At 48.7% G+C, this 20,686-nt stretch overlaps 2 protein-coding genes across 3 annotated transcripts in view; one reads left to right on the top strand and one right to left on the bottom strand.

Annotated features, from left to right (window-relative positions):
- Positions 1-6,782, bottom strand: part of LOC119955294 (RIB43A-like with coiled-coils protein 2) — a 59,414-nt gene extending 52,632 nt beyond the window's left edge. Inside the window, 1 exon segment of the mRNA XM_038781374.1 lies at positions 6,515-6,782. Coding sequence (XP_038637302.1) covers positions 6,515-6,631 — 117 coding nt within the window. The 5' untranslated portion in view covers positions 6,632-6,782.
- A 101-nt stretch (positions 6,783-6,883) lies between these two features.
- The window catches only part of LOC119955142 (structural maintenance of chromosomes protein 1B-like), a 296,162-nt gene continuing 282,359 nt past the window's right edge, over positions 6,884-20,686 (top strand). For both annotated transcript variants that reach the window (XM_038781060.1, XM_038781059.1), the window contains exon 1: positions 6,884-7,133. In XM_038781060.1, coding sequence (XP_038636988.1) covers positions 7,025-7,133 — 109 coding nt within the window. In that variant the 5' untranslated portion in view covers positions 6,884-7,024. The remainder of the gene's footprint in view (positions 7,134-20,686) is intronic.

Below are 20,686 nucleotides of genomic sequence, written 5' to 3'. Positions count from 1 at the left end.
TAGACTCAGACAGAGAGGTATTTTGGCCTCTCTCTATATTAAATTTTAGGAGTTATTCCAAGGAAGAAACCCAATTATTATAGTTACCTACTGTTTCGATAAAAAGGTTTTTATTGGTTTATGGGATCTTGTTATTGAATTGGAACAGTTAAGGGTGAATTTATTCAGGGCTATACATAGATTACTGTAGCTGTGCAGGATCTTTATGTTTGTCGTTGATGATAATTCTTACTGTGTGTATGTTTATACAATTTTTAACTAAATTCATAGAATAAAGCTTGTTTTTTGATTTAAAGCATCTAAGAACTCTGTTGAATAACACCTGAAAGGCAGGCTCTTGTGCTCATCATAACCAAAATCAATAAACAGTTATAGGTCAGGTGAAGTCCATAATATACATTGATGTTTTCAAAACCCTGGCCCATAACAATCCGCATAGAGTGAGACTATGTTCTCTCTGCCTCCCCTTTGGATGCCCTTCCAGCTTTTCACGTCCCGCACAGCGATCACTAGGGTTCAATTGCTGCAGTAATTCAGAAGTATTCAGACCTGGTGGTGTTGGTTTAAATGCTTGCCTTGGGGGCGCTGTACAGGTTTTCCCCTGGGAGGTGAATCCAGCTCTTAGCCCAAACCGTTCCAGTACCTCGAGGAGGTATATCCACTCGATTCTGTCGAAGGCCTTTTCTGCCTCCAGGGAGATGATCACCTCTGGTGTTCTCTCCCGGGGGAGGGGGGGGGGATTATTGCATTCATCAGCTGCCTGATGTTTACAGTAAGCTGCCTACCCTTGACAAAGCCCGTTTGGTCGAGCCGCATTTCGTCGGGTCTTTTTGATTTGATTTATTGTACCGAAGTGCAGTGAAAAGTATTTTTTTGCGGAATGTACACACTAAGTACATATTAGACAAAAGAATAATCAACAGAGAACATTGACAAATGGTACATCGACAAACAGTGATTGGTTACAGTGCAGAACAAGGGGCCAAACAAAGCAAATACATGAGCAAGAGCACCATAGGGCGTCGTGAATAGTGTTCTTACAGGGAACAGATCAGTCTGAGGGGAGTCGTTGAGGAGTCTTGTAGCTGTGGGGAAGAAGCTGATCCTATGTCTGGATGCGCGAGTCTTCAGACTGATGGAAGGGTCTGGAAAAAGACAATATCTGGGTGGGAAGGGTCTCTGATAATGCTGTCTGCCTTCCTGAGGTAGCGGGAGGTGTGTACAGAATCAATGTGGGGATTGCTTGTGTGATGCGTTGGGCTGAGTTCACCACAGTCTGAAGTTTCTTGCGATCTTGAACCGAGCAGTTACCATACCAGGCTGTGATGCAGCCGGATAGGATGCTCTTCATCGCACATCTGCAGATGTTTGTGAGAGTCGATACAGACATGCCAAATTTCTTTAGCTTCCGTAGGAAGTAGAGACGTTGTTGGGCTTTCTTGACTGTTGCATCAAAGTGAGTGGACCAGGACAGACGGTTGGTGATGGTGACCACCAGGAACTTAAAGCTATCGACCATCTCCACTTCGGAGCTATTGATGCAGATCGGAGTGTGTGTTGTGCTACGCTTCCTGAAGTCGATGATCAGTTCCTTTGGTCTTGCCAACATTTAGAGAGAGGTTGTTTTCGGTACACCATGCAACCAAGTGATTTATCTCCCTCCTGTAGTCTGATTCGTCGTTGTTTGAGATTCGGCCTACCACAATCGTATCATCCACAAACTTATAGATTGAGTTGGAGTCAAATCTTGCCACACAGTCATGTGTGTAGGGAGTACAGTATAGGACTGAGCACACATCCTTGCGAGGCTCCGGTGTTGAGGACTATTGTGACGGAGGTGCTGTTGCCTATTCTGACAAGATTGCGGTCTGTTGGTGAGGAAGTTGAGGATCCAGCTGCACAGGGAGGGGTCAAGTCCAAGATTGCGGAGTTTGGTTATTAGTCTAGTTGGGATAATAGTGTTGAAGGCGGAGCTGTAGTCTATGAACAGCAGTCTTACATAGGTGTCCTTGTTGTCGAGGTGTTCGATGTTGATTGCAGAGCCAGTGAGATAGCATCTGCTGTGGACCGGTTGCAGTGATAGGCAAACTGCAGTGGATCAAGACCGTCTGGGAGGCTGGCAGTGATCCGTCTCATGACTAGCCGCTCGAAGCATTTCATGATAACAGACGTTAGGGCCACCAGTCGGTAGTCGTTGAGGCAGGATACCTTGTTCTTCTTTGGTACTGGTATTAGGGTGGTTTTCTTGAAGGAGGTCATGACCTCGGAGCGGAGGAGTGAGGTGGTGAAGATATCTGTGAAAACACTCGCCAGCAGTCTGCACAGGCTCTGAGTGCTCACCCAGGGACTCCATCGGGGCCCGTCGCTTTCTTTGGATTCACTTTCAAGAAGGCAGCTCTTACCTCTGAGGCTGTAATGGTGGGTATGGGTGTGTCCAGGGCTGTTGGGGCAGGTGGCACTGATACATTGGCTGACTGCTCAAAGCGGGCATAGAACTTATTCAGATCATCGGGTAGGAATGTTGGGAAGATAACCCACATGCAGCTGAATATTGCTGATGTACTGCAGAGCATGTCCCAGTCGCTGAGGAGCACTGCTGATGGCATCAACACCCTGGTGCTAGGACTGGCGGTTTCAGTTGACGCAGAGGCCTCTGGAGCTCACTCCAGCTGCCCCTCGGCCCATAGAAACCTCTATGGGCACTGTCAGGGAGGAGGAAGCGCTGCAGGCCATCCAAGGGCCTGCCACCAAGGTGACCATGGCAGGCTCCAGTTCTTCCAAATACTCTCCCTCCTGATGCCAACGTATCACAAGGGTACTGGGCAGGGCACAGTGGCACGGCGAAGCCAGTGACACAGGTAGGTACGCCAGGGAACCCTGGCTCCAGTCCCTCCAGATGATGTTCACCAAGGGCATAAAAGTCCACAGTGCAGAAAGCAAGGGGCTGCCTCTTCATCCTGGGGTCACACCTGGACACAACACTGGAACATGTAAGATCAAGAAGATTGAGAAGCACTGAGTGGGCACTTGGGGTGGTTACTTTATGTGTAGCTAGGGGAAATGGAAATGTCCAATGATCACTACTAAAACATGTTGCACCTGATATATGTGAAGCCTCCGTTACGTTAATCTTCACAACTGGCCTATCTGCTCCCACCCTCCCCCTGTTGCCCTCCGCTCCCCCCACCACCTGCCCGGGGCACAGTAGTCCAAGATCAAGCATCCACGATGCAGATGATGGGTGTGAGTATGCTGTCAGCAGAAATACAAGAGTCAGATTTTGGCAGAAACTGAGGAGCTCCAGAGCTTACCTCACAGCAAGTGATTATCACTCTTATGCCTTGCATATTGACCAGTTAACAGTGCCGATACAGGTCCATCACTCTGGGGTGATGTTACACAGCCCTGGGAGGTTGGAACAGGGTAGTCATTGGCCAGGGGGTTGGGGGGGGGGGGTGGAGAGAGAGAAGGAAGAGCAAATGGGAAGTATTACAAACCCAGACCAGACCAGATCCCAACAGTGGCTAGGTTACTGGACTAAAACCCCAATATCTTAGTTTATTTTATGACTGTGGGGAAAGAATGATTATATGAACAAAAAGGGCTTTGGTATTTCTAAAACAAAACTTTATTATAAATACAATATTAAATGTTTTACTTCACACCTGAAAAATAGTTTATAATTATCCCTTAACACTATTCAATTTCTCATTCAACAACACAGAAAGAATCATATAGCTCTCAATGCAGCTTAAAAATAAGCAAGGCAGAGAGTAATACTTGTGGGACAGAACAGATTCTGACTCTGGTTAGAACCCCTTCAGACTCTGGCTAAATATCTTCAAATAGCTGCTTCAACTGGGTTGTTTCAGTCTGCTTTTAAAATATAATTACTTTCTTTTTAAAACTCTCCTCCTGGAAAAGAAAACTGCATTTACTTCTGGTCTAAAAAAAACAAGGTTTGCCAAATCAGACTTCACTTCCAAACCCTGTCTCTCTAATGCTTTCAAAATGTATCTCTGCCTTCCTTGGCTCCACCCAGCAATTACCTCATTACCCCAACCTAAAAAAACAAATTAACTTTCCAGGGACTGAAAGTAATCAACTCCCAGGGATACCCACAGAAAACCACTATGCATTAGCCCAGACTGAAAAACGCATTCCTTCAACAATTTCACCTGCTTCCTGTTAAAACCACAAAGGGCCTGCTGAACAGAATTAATAAAAAACATGACCATTGCTGTCAAACACATTCTAACCACTAAAGTGCCCAATACATTAATAATCCTATTTTCTTAAAATCTCCCAATTGTCACAAGGGAAGGAGGGGAAAATGGGGGTGGGGGGGGGGGGGGGGGGTGGGGTGCTGATAGACAGAGCCTTGTCCTATGAGAATTGGGTGAGGATGAGGGCCTCCCCTGTCCTCCTGGCATGCCAGACCCTGCAGTCCATACTCTGGCTCCTCCTGCTGCTCGTCCACCATCCCCTCCTGGTCCACCTCATCTTTCTTCTCCTCAGACGAGGTCACATTTTCCTCATCCTCCAGCATGTCATAGTGCTGCTGTGCCAGGTTGTGGAGGGTACAGCAGAAGACCACAATGTGGGAGAAGGGCTTGGGGTGTACTGCACCACCAGAGCGGTCCGGGCATCAGAGCCGCATTTTCAGCAGTCCAATGCACTGCGAAATTACAGCATAGTTGGCAACATGGGCCTCCTTATAATCGGGTCTCCACCTCAGTCTCCGTCCACTGCACTGCCATCGTTAGCCACGTCCGCAGCGGGTACCCCTTATCCCTCAAGAACCAACCCACCATCCTGGGGTGGTCCTCGAAGATGGCGGTGGAGCTCCGAGTGTCCCAGGATGCCGCCGTCATGCACGCTCTCTGGGAAGGAGCAGATACGTGCATGATCCGGAGGTGGTGATCACACACGAATTGAACTTTCAGGGAGTGAAACCCCTTCCTATTAATGAAGGGCATTTCATGATGCCCCACTGCGCGCAAGGAGACATGAGTGCTATCAATTACCATTTGCTAATCGGGGCATCCTGGTGATGACCGAGAATCCTGCTGCCCGGGCATCTTGGTGGGCTTGGACCAGCTCAAAGTTGATAGTCTGTTGCAAGGGCACACAGGGCATCCATGAAATGCTACATAAGTCCCCACTCGAGCCCTGGAATGAACCGGTTCCATAAAGGTTCAGGATTGCGATATCCCCACGGTCTCCGGTAGCAGGTGCCCACCTCCATGGGGTGCCAAGTCGGCCAGGAAGTGGCACAGATGTCCCACTGTCTCTTTGTTAAGATAGAATGTCAACAGCACATGTACACAGTCATCTCCTCGAAAAACTAATGACGCTTGTCCACCTTGGGTCGTCATTGGTGCCCTCTCTGGATTCCTCCTTGGCCTGATGTGCGGCCGGGTCTTCAAGGTGTGTAGCGGCCCCCGGAACTTGGGGTTCTGCCTGCAGCCTGTATCAATGCTTCTGCTGTCTTCTCCTTTCGTCTGGACACCTGGGGTTGCACCATCAGCCGAGGTTGCACCGAGAGGGCAGCTTCAACGGATCTAACATAATCAGCCATATTGTTATATCTGCAAGGAATTTGAAAAGGAGACAGACTGGCAATCAGTTAGGGATTCCACTCTGGGGCCCTCAAATCACCCAAGCCTCCCCACACTTACATGTCGCACCTTCTCTCAGAGTGCTATCCAGCTAGCCAGTTGTGGTGGAGTACCTCGCTCTGCACACTCAACCCCCCAGTCTCAAGAGCCTAATGCTCCATACTCCTGCCAGGCAGACTCTGCTCAAGTGGCCTCTCCTGACTCACACACTTAGTCTATGGTTGCGAGGATGTCCCAGTGCTGAAGCACAGCTCCAGTGGTTGCTGTCTCTATGGTGCTGATACTTCTGGAGTTCAGGCAAACTGTTCAGGTTTCCAAGATTTGAATGAAATGCTATGCAATAATCATCGTCTGAGTCATGGCACATGTACCCACAAGAAGCCATTTGAGAATATTTTGTTTATTAGATGGTCAACAATAACAAATATTTGAAAATCAATTATACATATCGCACTAACCATTAAATAACAAGGAAACATCACCGTTCCATATTGGTACCAATACAAAGAGATATCAGCTCATTTTCACAAACACGCATTATCACCTGAGAGGCTGTTACATTTGACTTCGATCTCGTTGATCAGATGGCAATTAATGCAAATCTGGGCGAATGAGATGTTTGCCATATTTGGACGAAATCCGGAACTCGCCATCGCGAGCGGGCCGGTTAGATTGAGAACTAATTTGTTCCCCAAGTGAATTTCAATTTCGGCTTCCCCACTATTTAACCGGCGCGCCAGATCCACACTGGGCAGGGCGCAGTGGTTAAATCGCGTCCGAAGTATTTGCCTTATTTCCTTATGTCACAAGTCACACATCAGCTCCGGATTTAGATCCACGATAAACGTACATTGTATGGCTTGAAGGGAAACTGCAACACATTACACACCTACCCCAATTATTCTGTGTTTGGCATTAAAAACCCTGTTCTGCCTCTGCAATTCCAGGTCCCTTCGCCCCGCGATTATTGCAGCCTCTTTCAAATCAACCGGACCATCCAGTTTGTGCATCTTGGTGGCCTGGTTTGTTCCTTAATCCCGCAATTTTAAAGTGAACGGGCGGCGATTGAATCCGCTGTGAAACAAGAAGAGACTACTTTAAAAAGTAAACCAAACCAGTGACGAGTAACTTGAATGTCCGCGGCAATGCGAGTACTTACTTTTCCGCATCTTCCGGACGCGAGCGGCCGATAAATAAACCAGTTGCCAGGCGACCAGGCAACAGATCCCCGAAGGTTCTCGCGATACCCAGTCCGGCGGGAAGCAGGTGGCGCGCGAGCCTGGCGTCGGTTGGAGGAGTCGTCCGCACGAGCGAGCAGGAGACAGTTCGGGTGTCTTTCTGACAGGAACGGACCGAGCTGCAGTTGTGGACCACCTCCCTCCCAAGCACCCCCGGTTTTGGAAATGGGAACGCTGCAGTTAATTCAAGTGGAAGATTTCAAGTCGTGGCGGGGTCGGCAGTTGATCGGGCCCTTCATGCGGTTTAACTGCATCATCGGCCCGAATGGATCAGGTCAGAGAGAACCCTTCCCTCGATGTTCGGGAGAAGCGCTCTTACACCCGGCTGCTGCCCGCCCGCCCTATTCCAGTGAGACTGCCTCTGACCTCCTTTCCCTCTGTAACTGCCCTCGCCGGACAGAGCGTCAGGCCCTCGGTCACCCGAATCCCGAGGCGGGAGAGGGGAGGGGCGGGATCTGGCTTGGAACGGTCGGACAAAGAGTTGGAAGGGGTATTTTAAGGTTCTCCGAGCTGAAACTTTGCTTAATTACAAATGGCGCCTTAGACGCAGATGGCTGACACTCGGGGTGCTTCATGTGGATCCGTTCTGCCGTATCTCACCTGGGGTATTGTGTACAGTTTTACAAACATGGGAAATAGAAGACTTAGGCCATCATGGTCTCTGTACCATTCAGTAAGATATGGCTGGTCTGTTTTTGTTTCAAATTCAACATTCCCATCTGCCCCGATAACCTTTGATTCCCTTGCCAAACACGAATCTTGTCTACGTTCACCTTAAGATTATTCAGTGACTTGGCTTCTGAGGCAGAGAGTTCCAAAGTTGCACCACCTTCTTCTAAAATAATCCCCAACTCTGTCCAACATGGTTGACTACTGATTTTTTTAAACAGTTCTGCACTCGAGTATGAGAGGAAACATGCTTTCCATGTCCACCTTGTCAAGACCACTGAGAATCTATGGGCGGCAGGGTGGCGCAATCTGATGCCTCACGGCGACGAGGTCCCAGGTTCGACCCCGGCTCTGGATCACTGTCCGTGTGCAGTTTACACATTCTCCCTGTGTTTGCGTGGGTTTCGCCCCCACAACCCAAAGATGTGCAGGGTAGGTGGATTGGCCACACTAAATTGCCCCATAACTGGAAAAAATGAATTGGGTACTCTAAATTTAAATCAAATTTAAAAGAATCTGGGATGGAATTATCCGACCCCCCCGGGGTCAATTCAGCCCCTATTTCCCCTCCACGGCCTCCGCCATGGCGGAAGCGGAAGAGAACCCCACATCGCGCATGTGACGTCAGCGGCCAGCTGCCGCTGACATCACTGCCGGCGCATGCGAAAGCCTTTCGGCCAGCCCCGCTGCCGGGGGCGGCGGTTTTTTGCGCCAGTCTTCTGGTGCCAACTGCTCCGGCGCGGGGCTGGCCACCAAAGGTGGGGAGGCCCGACCCCTGAGTGGTTGGCGCCACTCCCCTACTCCGGGACCCTCCGTCACGCCGGGTAGGGGAGAATGCCGCCCGAGATTCGTGCCAGGCGCCTAATGTTTGCGATACAACCGGCCGGTCCCATAGGCGAAATCGAGATCTCGCCGTAGCATGGTGAGAAATCAATTATCACCACTTAAGCCTCATTTCCATTACAATTAATGAGAGCCACGCCATATCCAATGGCCTGCTGTCATTCAGCAGCCTCCCCAGTAAGTCTCACGCTGCGCCGATTAGGACTCCTTTTGAAAAATTTGAACCTGGCAGAAAGGCTTTTATGAGGAGGTGAGTAGCTATCTTTGCTCACAGGCAAAGATCCCGGGTGCTGGCCTTGCTACCCAGTGCTTGGGGGACCCTCGGCTTGGGGTGGGGGACTCTTCGCAGGGGTGGGCCGTCATGGGGAGGGAGTAGTGGATGCCTGGAGAAATGGGCAAAGGGTCCGGGGGTCAGCCCGCATCCACGAAGGAAGTGACAGAGGCATCATAATGATTTTGCAAAACAGGTGTTTAATGTGTTGTCCAAACCCCAACCCTGATGGTGCCACCCCACCGAACCCCTGCCCTCAGTGATCCTCGACGTGCTTTGCCGTCCTAGCTCCACTACTACATAACTACTACATCTTGGTGTTTCCCCAGGATGCACATCAGAGGTGAAGACAGCAAGCTGCTTACCTCGTCCCGTGGCCTGCGATGCCCCTTGCAGGTGTCCTCTGGGGCCGGCGGACCCCGGTTCACTTGTCGATGGCACATGCAAAGCCTTGCCTTTCCGTCCCTTGTGCTGACTGCAAGACGCGTCCTCATCAGAGGGGTAGTACCCCAGGGGAGTTGGTGCCCACCATCCTCTGTCAATGGGATGGGTCCAGCTCGGCACCTGCTGCCCCCTCCGCCCGAATGGCACCCGTAGGGCCCACCTTGAGACGGAGGGGCAGGTGGTGCTAGGCCCAACTGCCCCTCCATCATTTGGCTCTGCTAGTCCTGGCGGTTCCCCATGATCTGCACCGTAGTGCCGACGCCCTCCGCCTGGGCCATGCTCTGCAACACCTCGGCAATGCCCACCTGCGACTGGGACAAGCTCCACAGCATCTTGGCCATTCACATCTGAGAGCGGGACATGTCCCACAGAAACTCATCAAGGTCAGCCTGGTACTGGGTGACATAATCCAGCGATTCGGCCATTCTGCCGTGGCCGTCACCGACTGCAAAATGCCTTGGAAACCTTCACTCATGGTGCTGACGTTGTGGACAGCCTTTCCACTGCGATCGCCAACCTAGGCGACGTTTCGCTCCCCTAGCCTCTGGGACTCCTCCAGTTGGCTATGGATCTGCTGGACTAATGCTGACGTTCTCTTCTGAACACCCAGGTTGATCCCTATTGTATCCATCAGCTCTGGGTACCTCTGTACCACAGGCTCAGCATCGGGCTGGAATTCAGCCGGGTCCTGGGATCCAGCAGACCCCCGACTGCTAATTCGCCTGGAGGTTCCTGCCTGCACCTGATGTACGTCATCAACAGTGTGGTTTCACCAGATTGTGTCCCCAAAGCCTGTCCACTAACATGTAGCACCGAGGTGTGTGTATCTGTGTTGGTGGGGGTTGGGTATGATAGCTGTGCCACAACTACGGTTGCATCCTGGGAGCTCCCCTCTGAGGTGTTCACCTGGGAGTCCGGAGAGGGGATTGCCCAGGATGGACCGGTGCCGGCTGGAGGACCTGTGGGAGAATGGACAGTGGTCACTGGGAGGGATAGGTCAGTCAGTAAGGCACTCATTACTCACATTTGACAGATCCTCCTGGGTGGAGCCCGATGGTTCCCCACCTCTTGCGCCCGCCAGCCTCCACATGGCTGACCGATCTATCCTCGGCCACTCCAGTCACCTCCAGGGCCTGCTCCTTGAAGGAGGTGAGGATTCCTATGTCGGGCACCCCTCCGCCTGCCTGGGCCTTTTCCCGACGATTATGGGAGAGCTTTTCCTGAGAAGACATAGAGATGGCATCGTTAGCCACACGCGTGGTTCATAGTGTTGGGAGAGGGGGTAAGAAGTAGGGGTGGGTGTTGTGGGGGGAGGGAGGGCTGAGGGTCGCAGGGGAGTTTGGGGGTGAATGTTCCCATGGGGGAGAATTGGTGTCTACTCACTCGTGCTGCCTGGCGTAGGTCGTTGATCACTTATCGGCACTGAAGTCCTCCTGGTCATAATTCCTGAGCTGACAGCTGCCGTCACCTCATCCCAGGCAGCACTGGCTGACTCTCCGGGACCCTCTAGGGAACAGGACATCCCTCCTAGCCTCCACAGTGTCTAGCTGCCTCCCCAGGTCAGCATCTCCGAATCTTGGGATCAGTCTCCTGGCCGCCATTGTTGTGAGCTGACTGGGATTGGCTGGGCAAATGTAGAATAAGTGCTGCTCGAACTTGTTAGTGGGGGGTTGGTGTGCACGGTCCCGGCGAATCAGCTGGCAAGCCATCATTTGTGACGAGAAGCCCGTGAGGCTTCGTTAAGTGGACCAATTAATGTTGAATTGTGTTGCTAGCCTTACTGGGCCGAATGCCGGGAAGCCCGCGGCAATTCCCGCAAGCTACCACACTTAGAACGTTTTCCGGAGAATTACATCCATTATTCGAGATGTGGAGCACGATTCTCTGGTCCACGCGCAGGCTTCCCAGCAGCCTCTGTGCCTCGCAGGATTCACCCAAGTCTGCAAGGCGTCAGATTCGGAACTCGGCCCAAAAGGGGCAGGACCAAACGCTGCTCCTGGAAGTAGATGTTAAACCTACTAAAGACCTTCTCATCCGGGATGCACCGGCCTCCTCGGGGAAGCTGCAGCCGGCTCAGTGCAGAACGGCTCCGGGGGGTCTCCCAGGCAATCGGAGATCCCTAGGTGGTCGGGATTAGTGCAGGGTGGTCCCCTGACACTCTCCCTGGCACGTGGGCACCTTGGCAGTACTCACTGCCAAGGTGTCTGGGTGGCACTGCCAAGCTGGCTGGAGCACTGGCAGTGCCAGGGTGGCAGTGCAAGGGTGCCCAGGTGCCAGGCTGTACTGCCAAAGCTCAGGGCCTTGGGGGGGGGGGGGGGGGGGGGGGTGCATGGCCGGTGGGAAACGTCTCTAAAAATCCGGCACAAATGAAATTAGAAACTTTTGGGAGAATCATGCCTGTGGTCTCACCGATGCCCTGTACAACTGAAGCATAACACCCTCCCTTTTATGTTCAATTCCTCTTGTAATGAAAGATAAAATTCCATTAGTCTCCTTAATTACTTGTTGTATTGGTACAACTTTTTTTTGTGACTTGCACTAGAACACCTAGATCCCTCTGCATCCGATATTCTGCAGTTGTTCTTCTTTTAAGTAACACTCTACTTTTTTATTCTTCCTGCCAAAGTGAGTAACTTTGCATTTTCCCACATTGTACTCCACCTGTCAATTTTTTGCCAACTCACTCAACCTATCCATATATATATATATACTTTCAACTTCTTTCTGTTCTCTTCACAATGTACTTTCCTACTAATCTTTGTGTCACCTGCAAATTTAACTGCATTGCTTTTGCAACTCCCCCTCATCTAAATCATTTATATGAATTGTAAAAACCCGAGGTCTCAGCAGAGATCTCTGTGGGGCTCCACTAGTCGCATCCTGCCAATCAGAAAAATACCCATTTTAAGCTTGCTCTCTGTTCTGTCAGCCAGCCAGTCTTCAATATCTTTGTGGGGAGGTTTGTTAGTGCTGTGGTGGTGGTGGCCCTGGGTGGTGGTGGTGTTAGTGCTGTGGTGGGAGGGAGGATTAAACTAATTTGGCAGGGAGATGGGTCACATTGTGGAGGTACAGTAGGCAGTCATGCAAAGCTAAATATAGAAGAAAAACCACAAGAGATGAGAGAGGACCAAAATGAATATTTCTCATCAGTATTTACTGATGAGAAAGAATGTTGGGGAAATTGGGGAAATAAAAAGTGATGTCTTGAGGAGTGTACATATTACAGAGAAGGAGGTGCTGGAGGTATTAAAGCGCATCAAGCTAGATAAATCCTGGGATCTGATTAAATTTATCCCAGGACGTTGTGGGAGGCTAGGGAGGAAATTGCCGGCACCTAGCTGAGATGTTCGAATCATCGACAGCCACAAGGGTGGTGCCTGAAGATTGGAGGGTAGCAAATGTTGTGCCCTTGTTTTAAGAAGGGCTGTACGGAACTACAGACCGGTTAGCCTTGCTTCTGTAGTGGGTAAATTGTTAGAAGCTATTCTGAGGGACAGGACCTACAGGCATTTAGACAGACGTGGGCTAATTAGGGAAAGTCAACATGGATTGGTAAGGGGAAAGTCATGTCTCACAAATTTTGATTGCGTTTTTTGAAGGGGTAACCAAGAAGGTAGATGAAGGCAGTGCGGTTGACGTTGTCTACATGTACTTCAGCAAGGCCTTTGACAAAGTACTGCATGATAAGTTGCAAAAGGTTAAATCTCACGGAATCCAGGGTGAGGTAGCCAATTGGATACAAAATTGGCATGGCAACCAAAGCCAAAGGGTGGATGTGGAGGCTGACCTACTCAGTTAATGGTAGGGTGTTGGGGAGAGTTCAGAACAGAGATCTAAGGATACAGGTTCATAGTTCCTTGAAGGTGGCGTCGCAGCTGGACAGGGTGGTGAAGAAGGCATTCAGCATGCTAGGTTTTATTGGTCAGAATATTGAATACAGGAGTTGGGACATCTTGTTGAAGTTGTAAAAGACATTGGTAAGATCACACATGGAATACTGTGTTCAGTTCTAGTCACCCTATTATAGAAAGGATATTGCTAAACTAGAAAGTGCAGAATAGATTTGCGAGGATGCTATCAGGACTTGATGGTCTGAGTTGTAAGGACAGGCTGGATAGGCTGAAACTTTTTTCCCTGGAGCATAGGAGGCTATGGGGTGAACTTATAGAGGTCTATAAAATAATGAGGAGCATAGATAAGATAGATAGTCAACATCTTTTCCCAAAGGGAGAGGAGTCTAGAACTAGAGGGCATAGGTTTAAGATGAGATGGGAGAGTAACAAAAGGGACCAGAGGGGAAATTTGAGGGGAATTTTTTCACACAGAGGATGGTGAGCATCTGGAATGGACTGTGAGGCAGTGATAGAGGGGGTACAATTTTTTTCTTTAAAAAGCAGTTAGACAGTTACATGGGCAGGGTGGGTATAGAGGGATATGGGCCAAATGCGGGCAAGTGGGACTAGCTTAGTGATAGAAACTGGGCGGCATGGACCAGCTGGGCCGAAGGGCATATTTCCATGCTGTAAACATCTATGACTCTTAAGTCAGTCTGGAAGGCAGAGCAAGGATAGACATGTTAAGGCACAAGGGAATATGCCAATATTGGATGACATTTATTTTAATGCAAGGAGACTAGTCTTACAGGTAAGGCTGATGAACTGAGGGTGTTGATTAATGAATGGGAATATGATATTGCTATCGCAGAGACATGGTTGAAGGCGGGCCAGGACTGGCTCAACATTCTGGTGGATAGAATATTTGGGCGAGATGATGTGGTGTAAAAGAGGAGGTGGTGTCGCAGTATTGATAAAGGAGTCAATTATTGCAGTGAGGAGGGGTGAAACATTAGCAAATTCCTCAATTGAGGCCATATGGGTGGAACTTGTAAACAAAAAGAGCAATCAAGTTGCTGGGAGTGCACTATACGCCTTTCAACAGTCAGGGAGAGATAAAGGCACGGATATGTAAGCAAATCTCACAAAATTAATGGGGTAATAATAGCAAGTGATTTCAACTCCCCAGAGTGTGAAAGGCTTAGAGGGACGTAATTCTTAAAGTCCACCTTCCAGCCTTTTGAGCCAACAAGTATAAAATCCCACAAGAGAGGAGGCGGTACTTAATTTTAGGGATGAAGCCAGGCAAGTGGTAGAAGTGTCAGTGGGGGAGCATTTCAATGATAGTGACCATAACTCAATAGTTACGGAAAAAGACAAAGGTGGACCAAAAATAAAAGTTCTGAATTGGGGGAAGGCTGATGTTAATAAGATTAGACTGGATCCAGCCAAAGTGGGCTGGGAGTAGCTACTTGCAGGAAAATTCACATCAGAGCAGTGGGAGTCATTCAAAAGGAAATAAGAGTACAAAGCCAGCATGTTCTTGTAAAGGTAAAGAATGGGACCAAAAAGTCCAAAGAGCCTTGGATGTCAAGGGAAATACAGGATTGGATCAGGGATCAGAAGGGAGGCATTGGCAGATATCGAGGGTTGAAATCAGTGGATGCTTCAGAGGAGTACAGAAAATGTAGGGGGTACTTAAAAAAGAAATCCGTGAAAAGGACATGAAAATGGTGGGGAAAATAAAGAAGAATCCCAAGGTGCTTTACAAGTATATTAAGCAAGATGGCACCATAAGCAGCCACTTTGGAGCAAAGGGCAAAGGGAAACCCTGGAGTGCAGGGGGGAACCCAAGTGGTGTACACACTGTTGGCGAATATGTGGGTGCACCCTGGATAAAGAGAAACCCTGGAGCGCAGGAGCCCGACCTCATGGTGAGAATGGCAACTGTGGCCATTTTGGACAGCCCCCTAACAAATGGAAATCCTGAAGGGGGGGGGGGGGGGGGGGGCAAAATTTCCCCCACCGGAATTATCGCCTGGAATGTCAGGTGACTTAATGGCCCAGTGAAAAGATCCACAGTCTTTGCCCATTTGAGAAATTTGAAAGCTGACATAGTCTTCCTAGACACACACTGAGGGAGAAGGATCGACTGCGGATAAGGAAGGGCTGAGTTGGACAGACGCATCATTCATGTTACGGGGCGAGGGCTAGGGGGGTAGCTATCGTGATTAGGAGGAGGATGGTGTTTACGTCGACAAAGATGGTTATAGACCCAGGGGTCCTAGACGTGGCACCAATATCCTGGTAAACGCGTACGCGCCCAACTAGGATGGATTTCATAAAGAGGATCATGGCGGAAATCCCCAACATCAACTCATGTTGGGAGGGAATTGAACTGTGTACAGGACCCATTGACAAGACCAATCAAACCCCAGGATGGGGATAAAGATGGGCATGGCCAGGGAATTGGGAGCATGCATGGAGCAGATGGGGGCTGTGGACCCATGGCAGTTCCTACACCCTGGTGAGGAGGAATTCTTGTTCTCACCGGTGGATAAGGTATACACCCGAAGCGACCTCTTTGCAGTGGGGAAATAGGTGCTTCCAGAAACAGTCAGAACGGAATACTCCACAATAGTCCTCTCCGACCACATTATTTCGGTGTGAGTTTGGAGACAGGTCGTGCCCAATGCCCCGCATGGAGGTTGGACACGGAACTCTTCACCGACAAGGCCTTCTGCCAGAAAACAAAACAGGCCAAAATATATCACATGTCATCATGAAGCTCCTGAGGCTTTCTCGTGCTACCAGCTCAACCTGGGCAAGAGCGAGGCATTCCTGGTGAACCCGAATGAGGGAAGGACAGAGCTGGAGGGTCTACCATTCAAACTAGGCCAAAGTAAATTCTGCAACCCGGGGATCCAGATAGCCCATGACTGGACAGTGATCCACAAGTGGAATCTGACCAGTCTGGCGGAGGAAGTCAAAAAGGACCTGCAGAGGTGGGATGCACTCCTGCGGTGCAGACGATCAAGATGAACATACTGCCATGGTTCCTCTTCCTGTTTAGATCCATACCAATCTTAATCCTCAAGGCCCTTTTCCAAGGAATAGACAAAATGATCATGTCGTTTGAGTGGGGAGGGAAGAATCCCCAAGACTACACTGCAGATGGGAAGAAACATAGACGGTCTGGCCCTTTCGAACTTGCAATACTACCACTGGGCAGCCACAGCCGAGAGAGCGAGGGGATGCGTAGGGAACAGAGTACGGAATCGGCGAGGCTGGAGGAGCCCTCCTGTAAGGGAACGGCCCTCCGAGCCCTCGCCATGGCAGCGCTCCCATCCCCCCTCCTGGCAAAATACACATCCAGCTCAGTGGTGGTAGCCACGTTAAAAACATGGAACCAGATGAGACAACTATTTGGCGTAATAATAATCAATAATAATCTTTATTATTATCACAAGTAGGCTTACATTAACATTGCAATGAAGTTACTGCGAAAATTCCCTAGTTGCCACACTCCGGTGCCTGTTCCGGTACACTCAGGGAGAAACCTTAACCGAGATGTCCACTGTTGCGACCCCCCCCACCACACACACAGGACCAGAGCTGTATAACATCCACTTCCTCTCCTAAACGCCTGAGAATGAGCCACTCCGGTGACTAGGGGCCAGAGCGCCCTCCTAATTGGAGTAACTCCCCACAGAATAAAAACATTGACCTGGAAGCAGTTGGGGGAAAGAGACCCTGCGGGGTGTTGAGAGGAGTGATTATTGTGACTAGTGTGGAATTAAGTGAGTTGTACCCTGTCAGCCTGGCCTCTTGTTGGGTCTTTGCCTCTGTCTATAACATGGCCCCCATCTGCGGTAACCACAAATTCCCGCTAGCCATGCTAGATGACACTTTTAAGAAGTGTAGACAGGGTGGGGAGGACTCTAGCGGTTCAGGACTTTTACATGGGGAACGGACTCGCAACCGTAGATGAGCTAAAGGAATGACTTGAGCTACCGAATGGACAGGAGATTGGACACAAATCAAAAACTTTCTCCGCAAGGAGACAGCGAGGTACCCTCGGGCCTCAAGAGACACATTGCAGGAGGAACTGCGGTACGTGGACAGTATGGAGAAGGGGAACTATGGGTATATTTACATATGACTTTTAGAAAGGGTGAGAACACCATTAAACGGAGCATATCAGAACTGGGAGGATAAATTTGGGACGGAAGTAAGATGGGGACTCCTGAGCGAAGCACTAAGTAGGGTCACCTTCTCCTGCGCAAGGCAGTTTAAAGTATTGCATCTAACCAGAACCTGAATGAACAGGTTCTTCCCAGAGGTCGATGATAAATGCAAACGGTACCCGGGAGACCTGGTCAATCACATCCACAGGTTCTGAGTCTGCCCCAGACTTGTCGGATTCTGGATTGCCTTCTTCGAGGTGATGTTCAAGGTTGTGGGGGGTGGAGGTGGAACCGTGCCCAGAGTGGCAGTGTTCGGGGTGTTGGACCAGCCAGACTACATATGGGGAAGAGGGCCGTGCCCTTGCTTTTGCTTCCTTAATCGTACATTGGAGAATCCTGCTCGGCTGGCGTTCAGCAGCACCACCCATAGCTGTAGACTGGCTGGCAGACCTGTCTGGGGAGGGGGGGGGAACTAATGATGGCAGTCAAGAGTGCACAGAACAGATAGGGACAATGGGGGAGGGAACAAGGGGAACAATGGGGGAGGGGGGTATCGGGCGGCAAGGAAGGAACCGAGTGAAGTATCAGGAAGGGACATGGTAAACGAGCGAGGGGGGTATTTAAATATTTAATATTTTTTGAGAAATAAGTTTATTTAAGGACAAGAGAGTAACCTGGGAAAAGTACAGCCAATTAGGGACCAAAGTGACAACCTGTGTGTGAAGCAGAAAAAAATTGTGAGGCATTAAATGAGTATTTTGCATCTGTGTTTACTATGGAGATGGCCAATAGAGGTATAGAAAACAGGGAGGGGGATTAAACAGATTAACATAGAGAGGGAGGAGTTGTTAGTGGTTTGGGCAGGCTTAAAAGTGGATAAACCCCCAGGCGGCAAGAGAGGAGTTTGCAGGGGCTCCTGATAATTTTCAAGTCTTCTCAAGCCACTGGAGAGGTGCTGGAGGACAGCTAATGTAAGACCATTATTCAAGAAAGGAAGAACCAAGAAATTACAGGCCAGTGAGTGGTAGGGAAATTATTAGAAAAACCTCTTGAGGGTCATAATTAATCTTCTCTTGGAAAGGCAAGGATAGTCAACATGGCTTTGGAGGTCATGTCTAACAAATCTGCTTGGTTTTTTTTGAACCGGTGAACAGATGTGTAGAGGAGGGCGTTTATATGGACTTCAATCAGGCTCTTGGCAAGGTCCCACATGGGAGACTGATCAAGAAGGTAAGAGCCCATGGATTCAAGGGAAATTTGGCAAACTGGATCCAAAATTGGCTTAATGGCAGGAGGCAGAGGGTGTTGGTCGAAGGTTTTTGTGACTAAGCCTGTGTCCAGTGTTGCACTACAGGGATCTGTGCTGGGTCTCACTTTTTGTAGTGTACATAAATGATGTAGTGTACATACGTGATTGAAACTAGCAAATGGTGGTTGGGCGGCGGGGGGGGGGGGGGGGGGGGGGAAGGAGGGTAAAACTACAAAAAGTATAATGGTTAATAAGAACCAAAGCAGCAGGTCAGCATGTGAGGAGGTGATAGAGGTTAATTGGATGAAGAGGCAGGGGCCAGTCTATTAACTACGGAGGGGACAGGAAATGTAAAAGAACAAAATGTAAGGAGACTGAGAGTGAAAGTTGGGGATGCGGCTGAGTGTTATAGAATTTACATCGAACTTACAATGCCGCATGGGCAATACACTAACCTGCACATCTTTGGACCATGGGAGGAAACCGGAGCACCCGGAGGAAGTACACGCAGATACAGGGAGAACGTGCAGACTCCGCAAGGACAGTGACCCAAGCTAGGAATCGAACCTGGGACCTTGGCGCTGTGAAGCAACCATGCTAACCACTGTGCTACCATGTTGCCCCAGAGATTAATAAAGGAGATCATAATTGTCTGAAAATCGTAATGCATTAAAAAAACTTGTACCTAAATGCACGCAGTATTCGGAATAAGTTCAATGAGCTGACAGCACAAATAGAGACAAATAGACTTCATTGCAGTGTTAATGTAAGCCGACTTGTGACAATAAAGATTATTATTATTTATAAATCGGTATGATTTGGTGGGAATAATGAAATATAGTTTCAGGAAGCCGAGGACTGGAGTTGAATGTCCAAGGGTATTCAGTATTACAAAAAGAGAAGATGTGGAGTTGCTTTAATGGTTAAAGATAGCATCATGTCTGTATTAAGAAATTATATTGGTACTAAGGACAAAAATGTTGAATCGATCTGGGTGGAAATAAAAAATAAGGGAAAGAAAATCCTTTTGTAGGGATAATTTATAGGTCCTCCAATACTTCCGAAGTGGGGCATTGTATAAACCAAGAGATGATGAGGGTTTGTGAGAAGGGCACAACAGTAATCATGGGTGATTTTCATGTGCATATTGACTGGATTAATCAATTTGGCAAGTGTAACCCCAAGGGAGATTTCCTAAATTTTATGAGGGATTGTTTCTTAAAGCAATATGCTATGGAGCCAACTAGGGGGCAGACTATTTTACATTTAATACTATGTAATGAAGAAGGTTTGATAAACAGTCTTGTTGTTAAGGATCCTCTTGGAAGGAGTGATCACAACATGCTAGAATTTCTAGTTCAGATTGTTGAGACAAGACGGTGTGTCATACTAAGAGTTTTAGCATTGGGCAGAGATATAATCCAGGCCTGAGGAAACTGGCCCAAGTAGACTGGGGACAGATAATTATGGATAGTACAGTTGCGGAACAATGGTAGATTTTCAGGGAGATATTAAATTCCACTCAATTAAAGTAGATTGAGAGGAAGCGGAATTGTAAAAAGGCTTAAAAAAGTTCCATTGCTAAACGGAGTCAAATAAGGCATAATAATAATAATAACCTTTTATTGTCACAAGTATGAAGTTACTGTGAAAAGCCCCTATACCTTACTCCAAAAGCTGGTGGTAAACTGGAGGATTGGGAGAACTTTAAGGTTCAGCTAAAGGCTACTAAATCAAAAGCGATAACATCTATGAAAGGAAACTAGCAGAAAACATAAACGCAGATACCAAAAGCGTCTATAAGTATATAAAGATGAAGAGAATAGCTGAAGTAAATGTTGGCCCTTAAGAGGACGATACTGGTGAGGTAATAATGGGGAACACCGAGATGGCGGAGGCACTGAACCAATATTTTGCCTCTCTTCACGTGCAAGATAATAAACATTTCAAAAACTGCAGTTAATGCAGAGGAACCTGGTGCAATAATCATCACTAGGGAGACAGTATTGAATAAACTGATGGGATTAAGGATTGATAAGTCTCCGGCACCTGATGGCCTGCACCCTAGGGTATTAAGGGAGGTGGCAGCAGATATAGTGGATGCATTGTTTATGCTACTGCAGAATTCCGTGGATTCTGGAAGCGTCCCGGTGGATTGGAAACATGCTTTTGTGACACCCCTATTTAAAAAGGGAGAGAGGCAAAAAGTAGGAAACCAGACTGATTAGCTTGACCTCTGGTGGAGAAGTTGCTGGAATCAATCATTAAGGAGGACATTACTGAACATTTAGAAAGATAAAGCTCAAATCCACCATTGTCAGCATGGTTTTA

This window comes from Scyliorhinus canicula, chromosome 20, assembly GCF_902713615.1.
Source record: "Scyliorhinus canicula chromosome 20, sScyCan1.1, whole genome shotgun sequence".
NCBI lineage: Eukaryota > Metazoa > Chordata > Chondrichthyes > Carcharhiniformes > Scyliorhinidae > Scyliorhinus > Scyliorhinus canicula.
The sequence above is the reverse complement of the archived record's forward strand: the minus strand, read 5'-3'. Positions and strand labels throughout refer to the sequence as shown.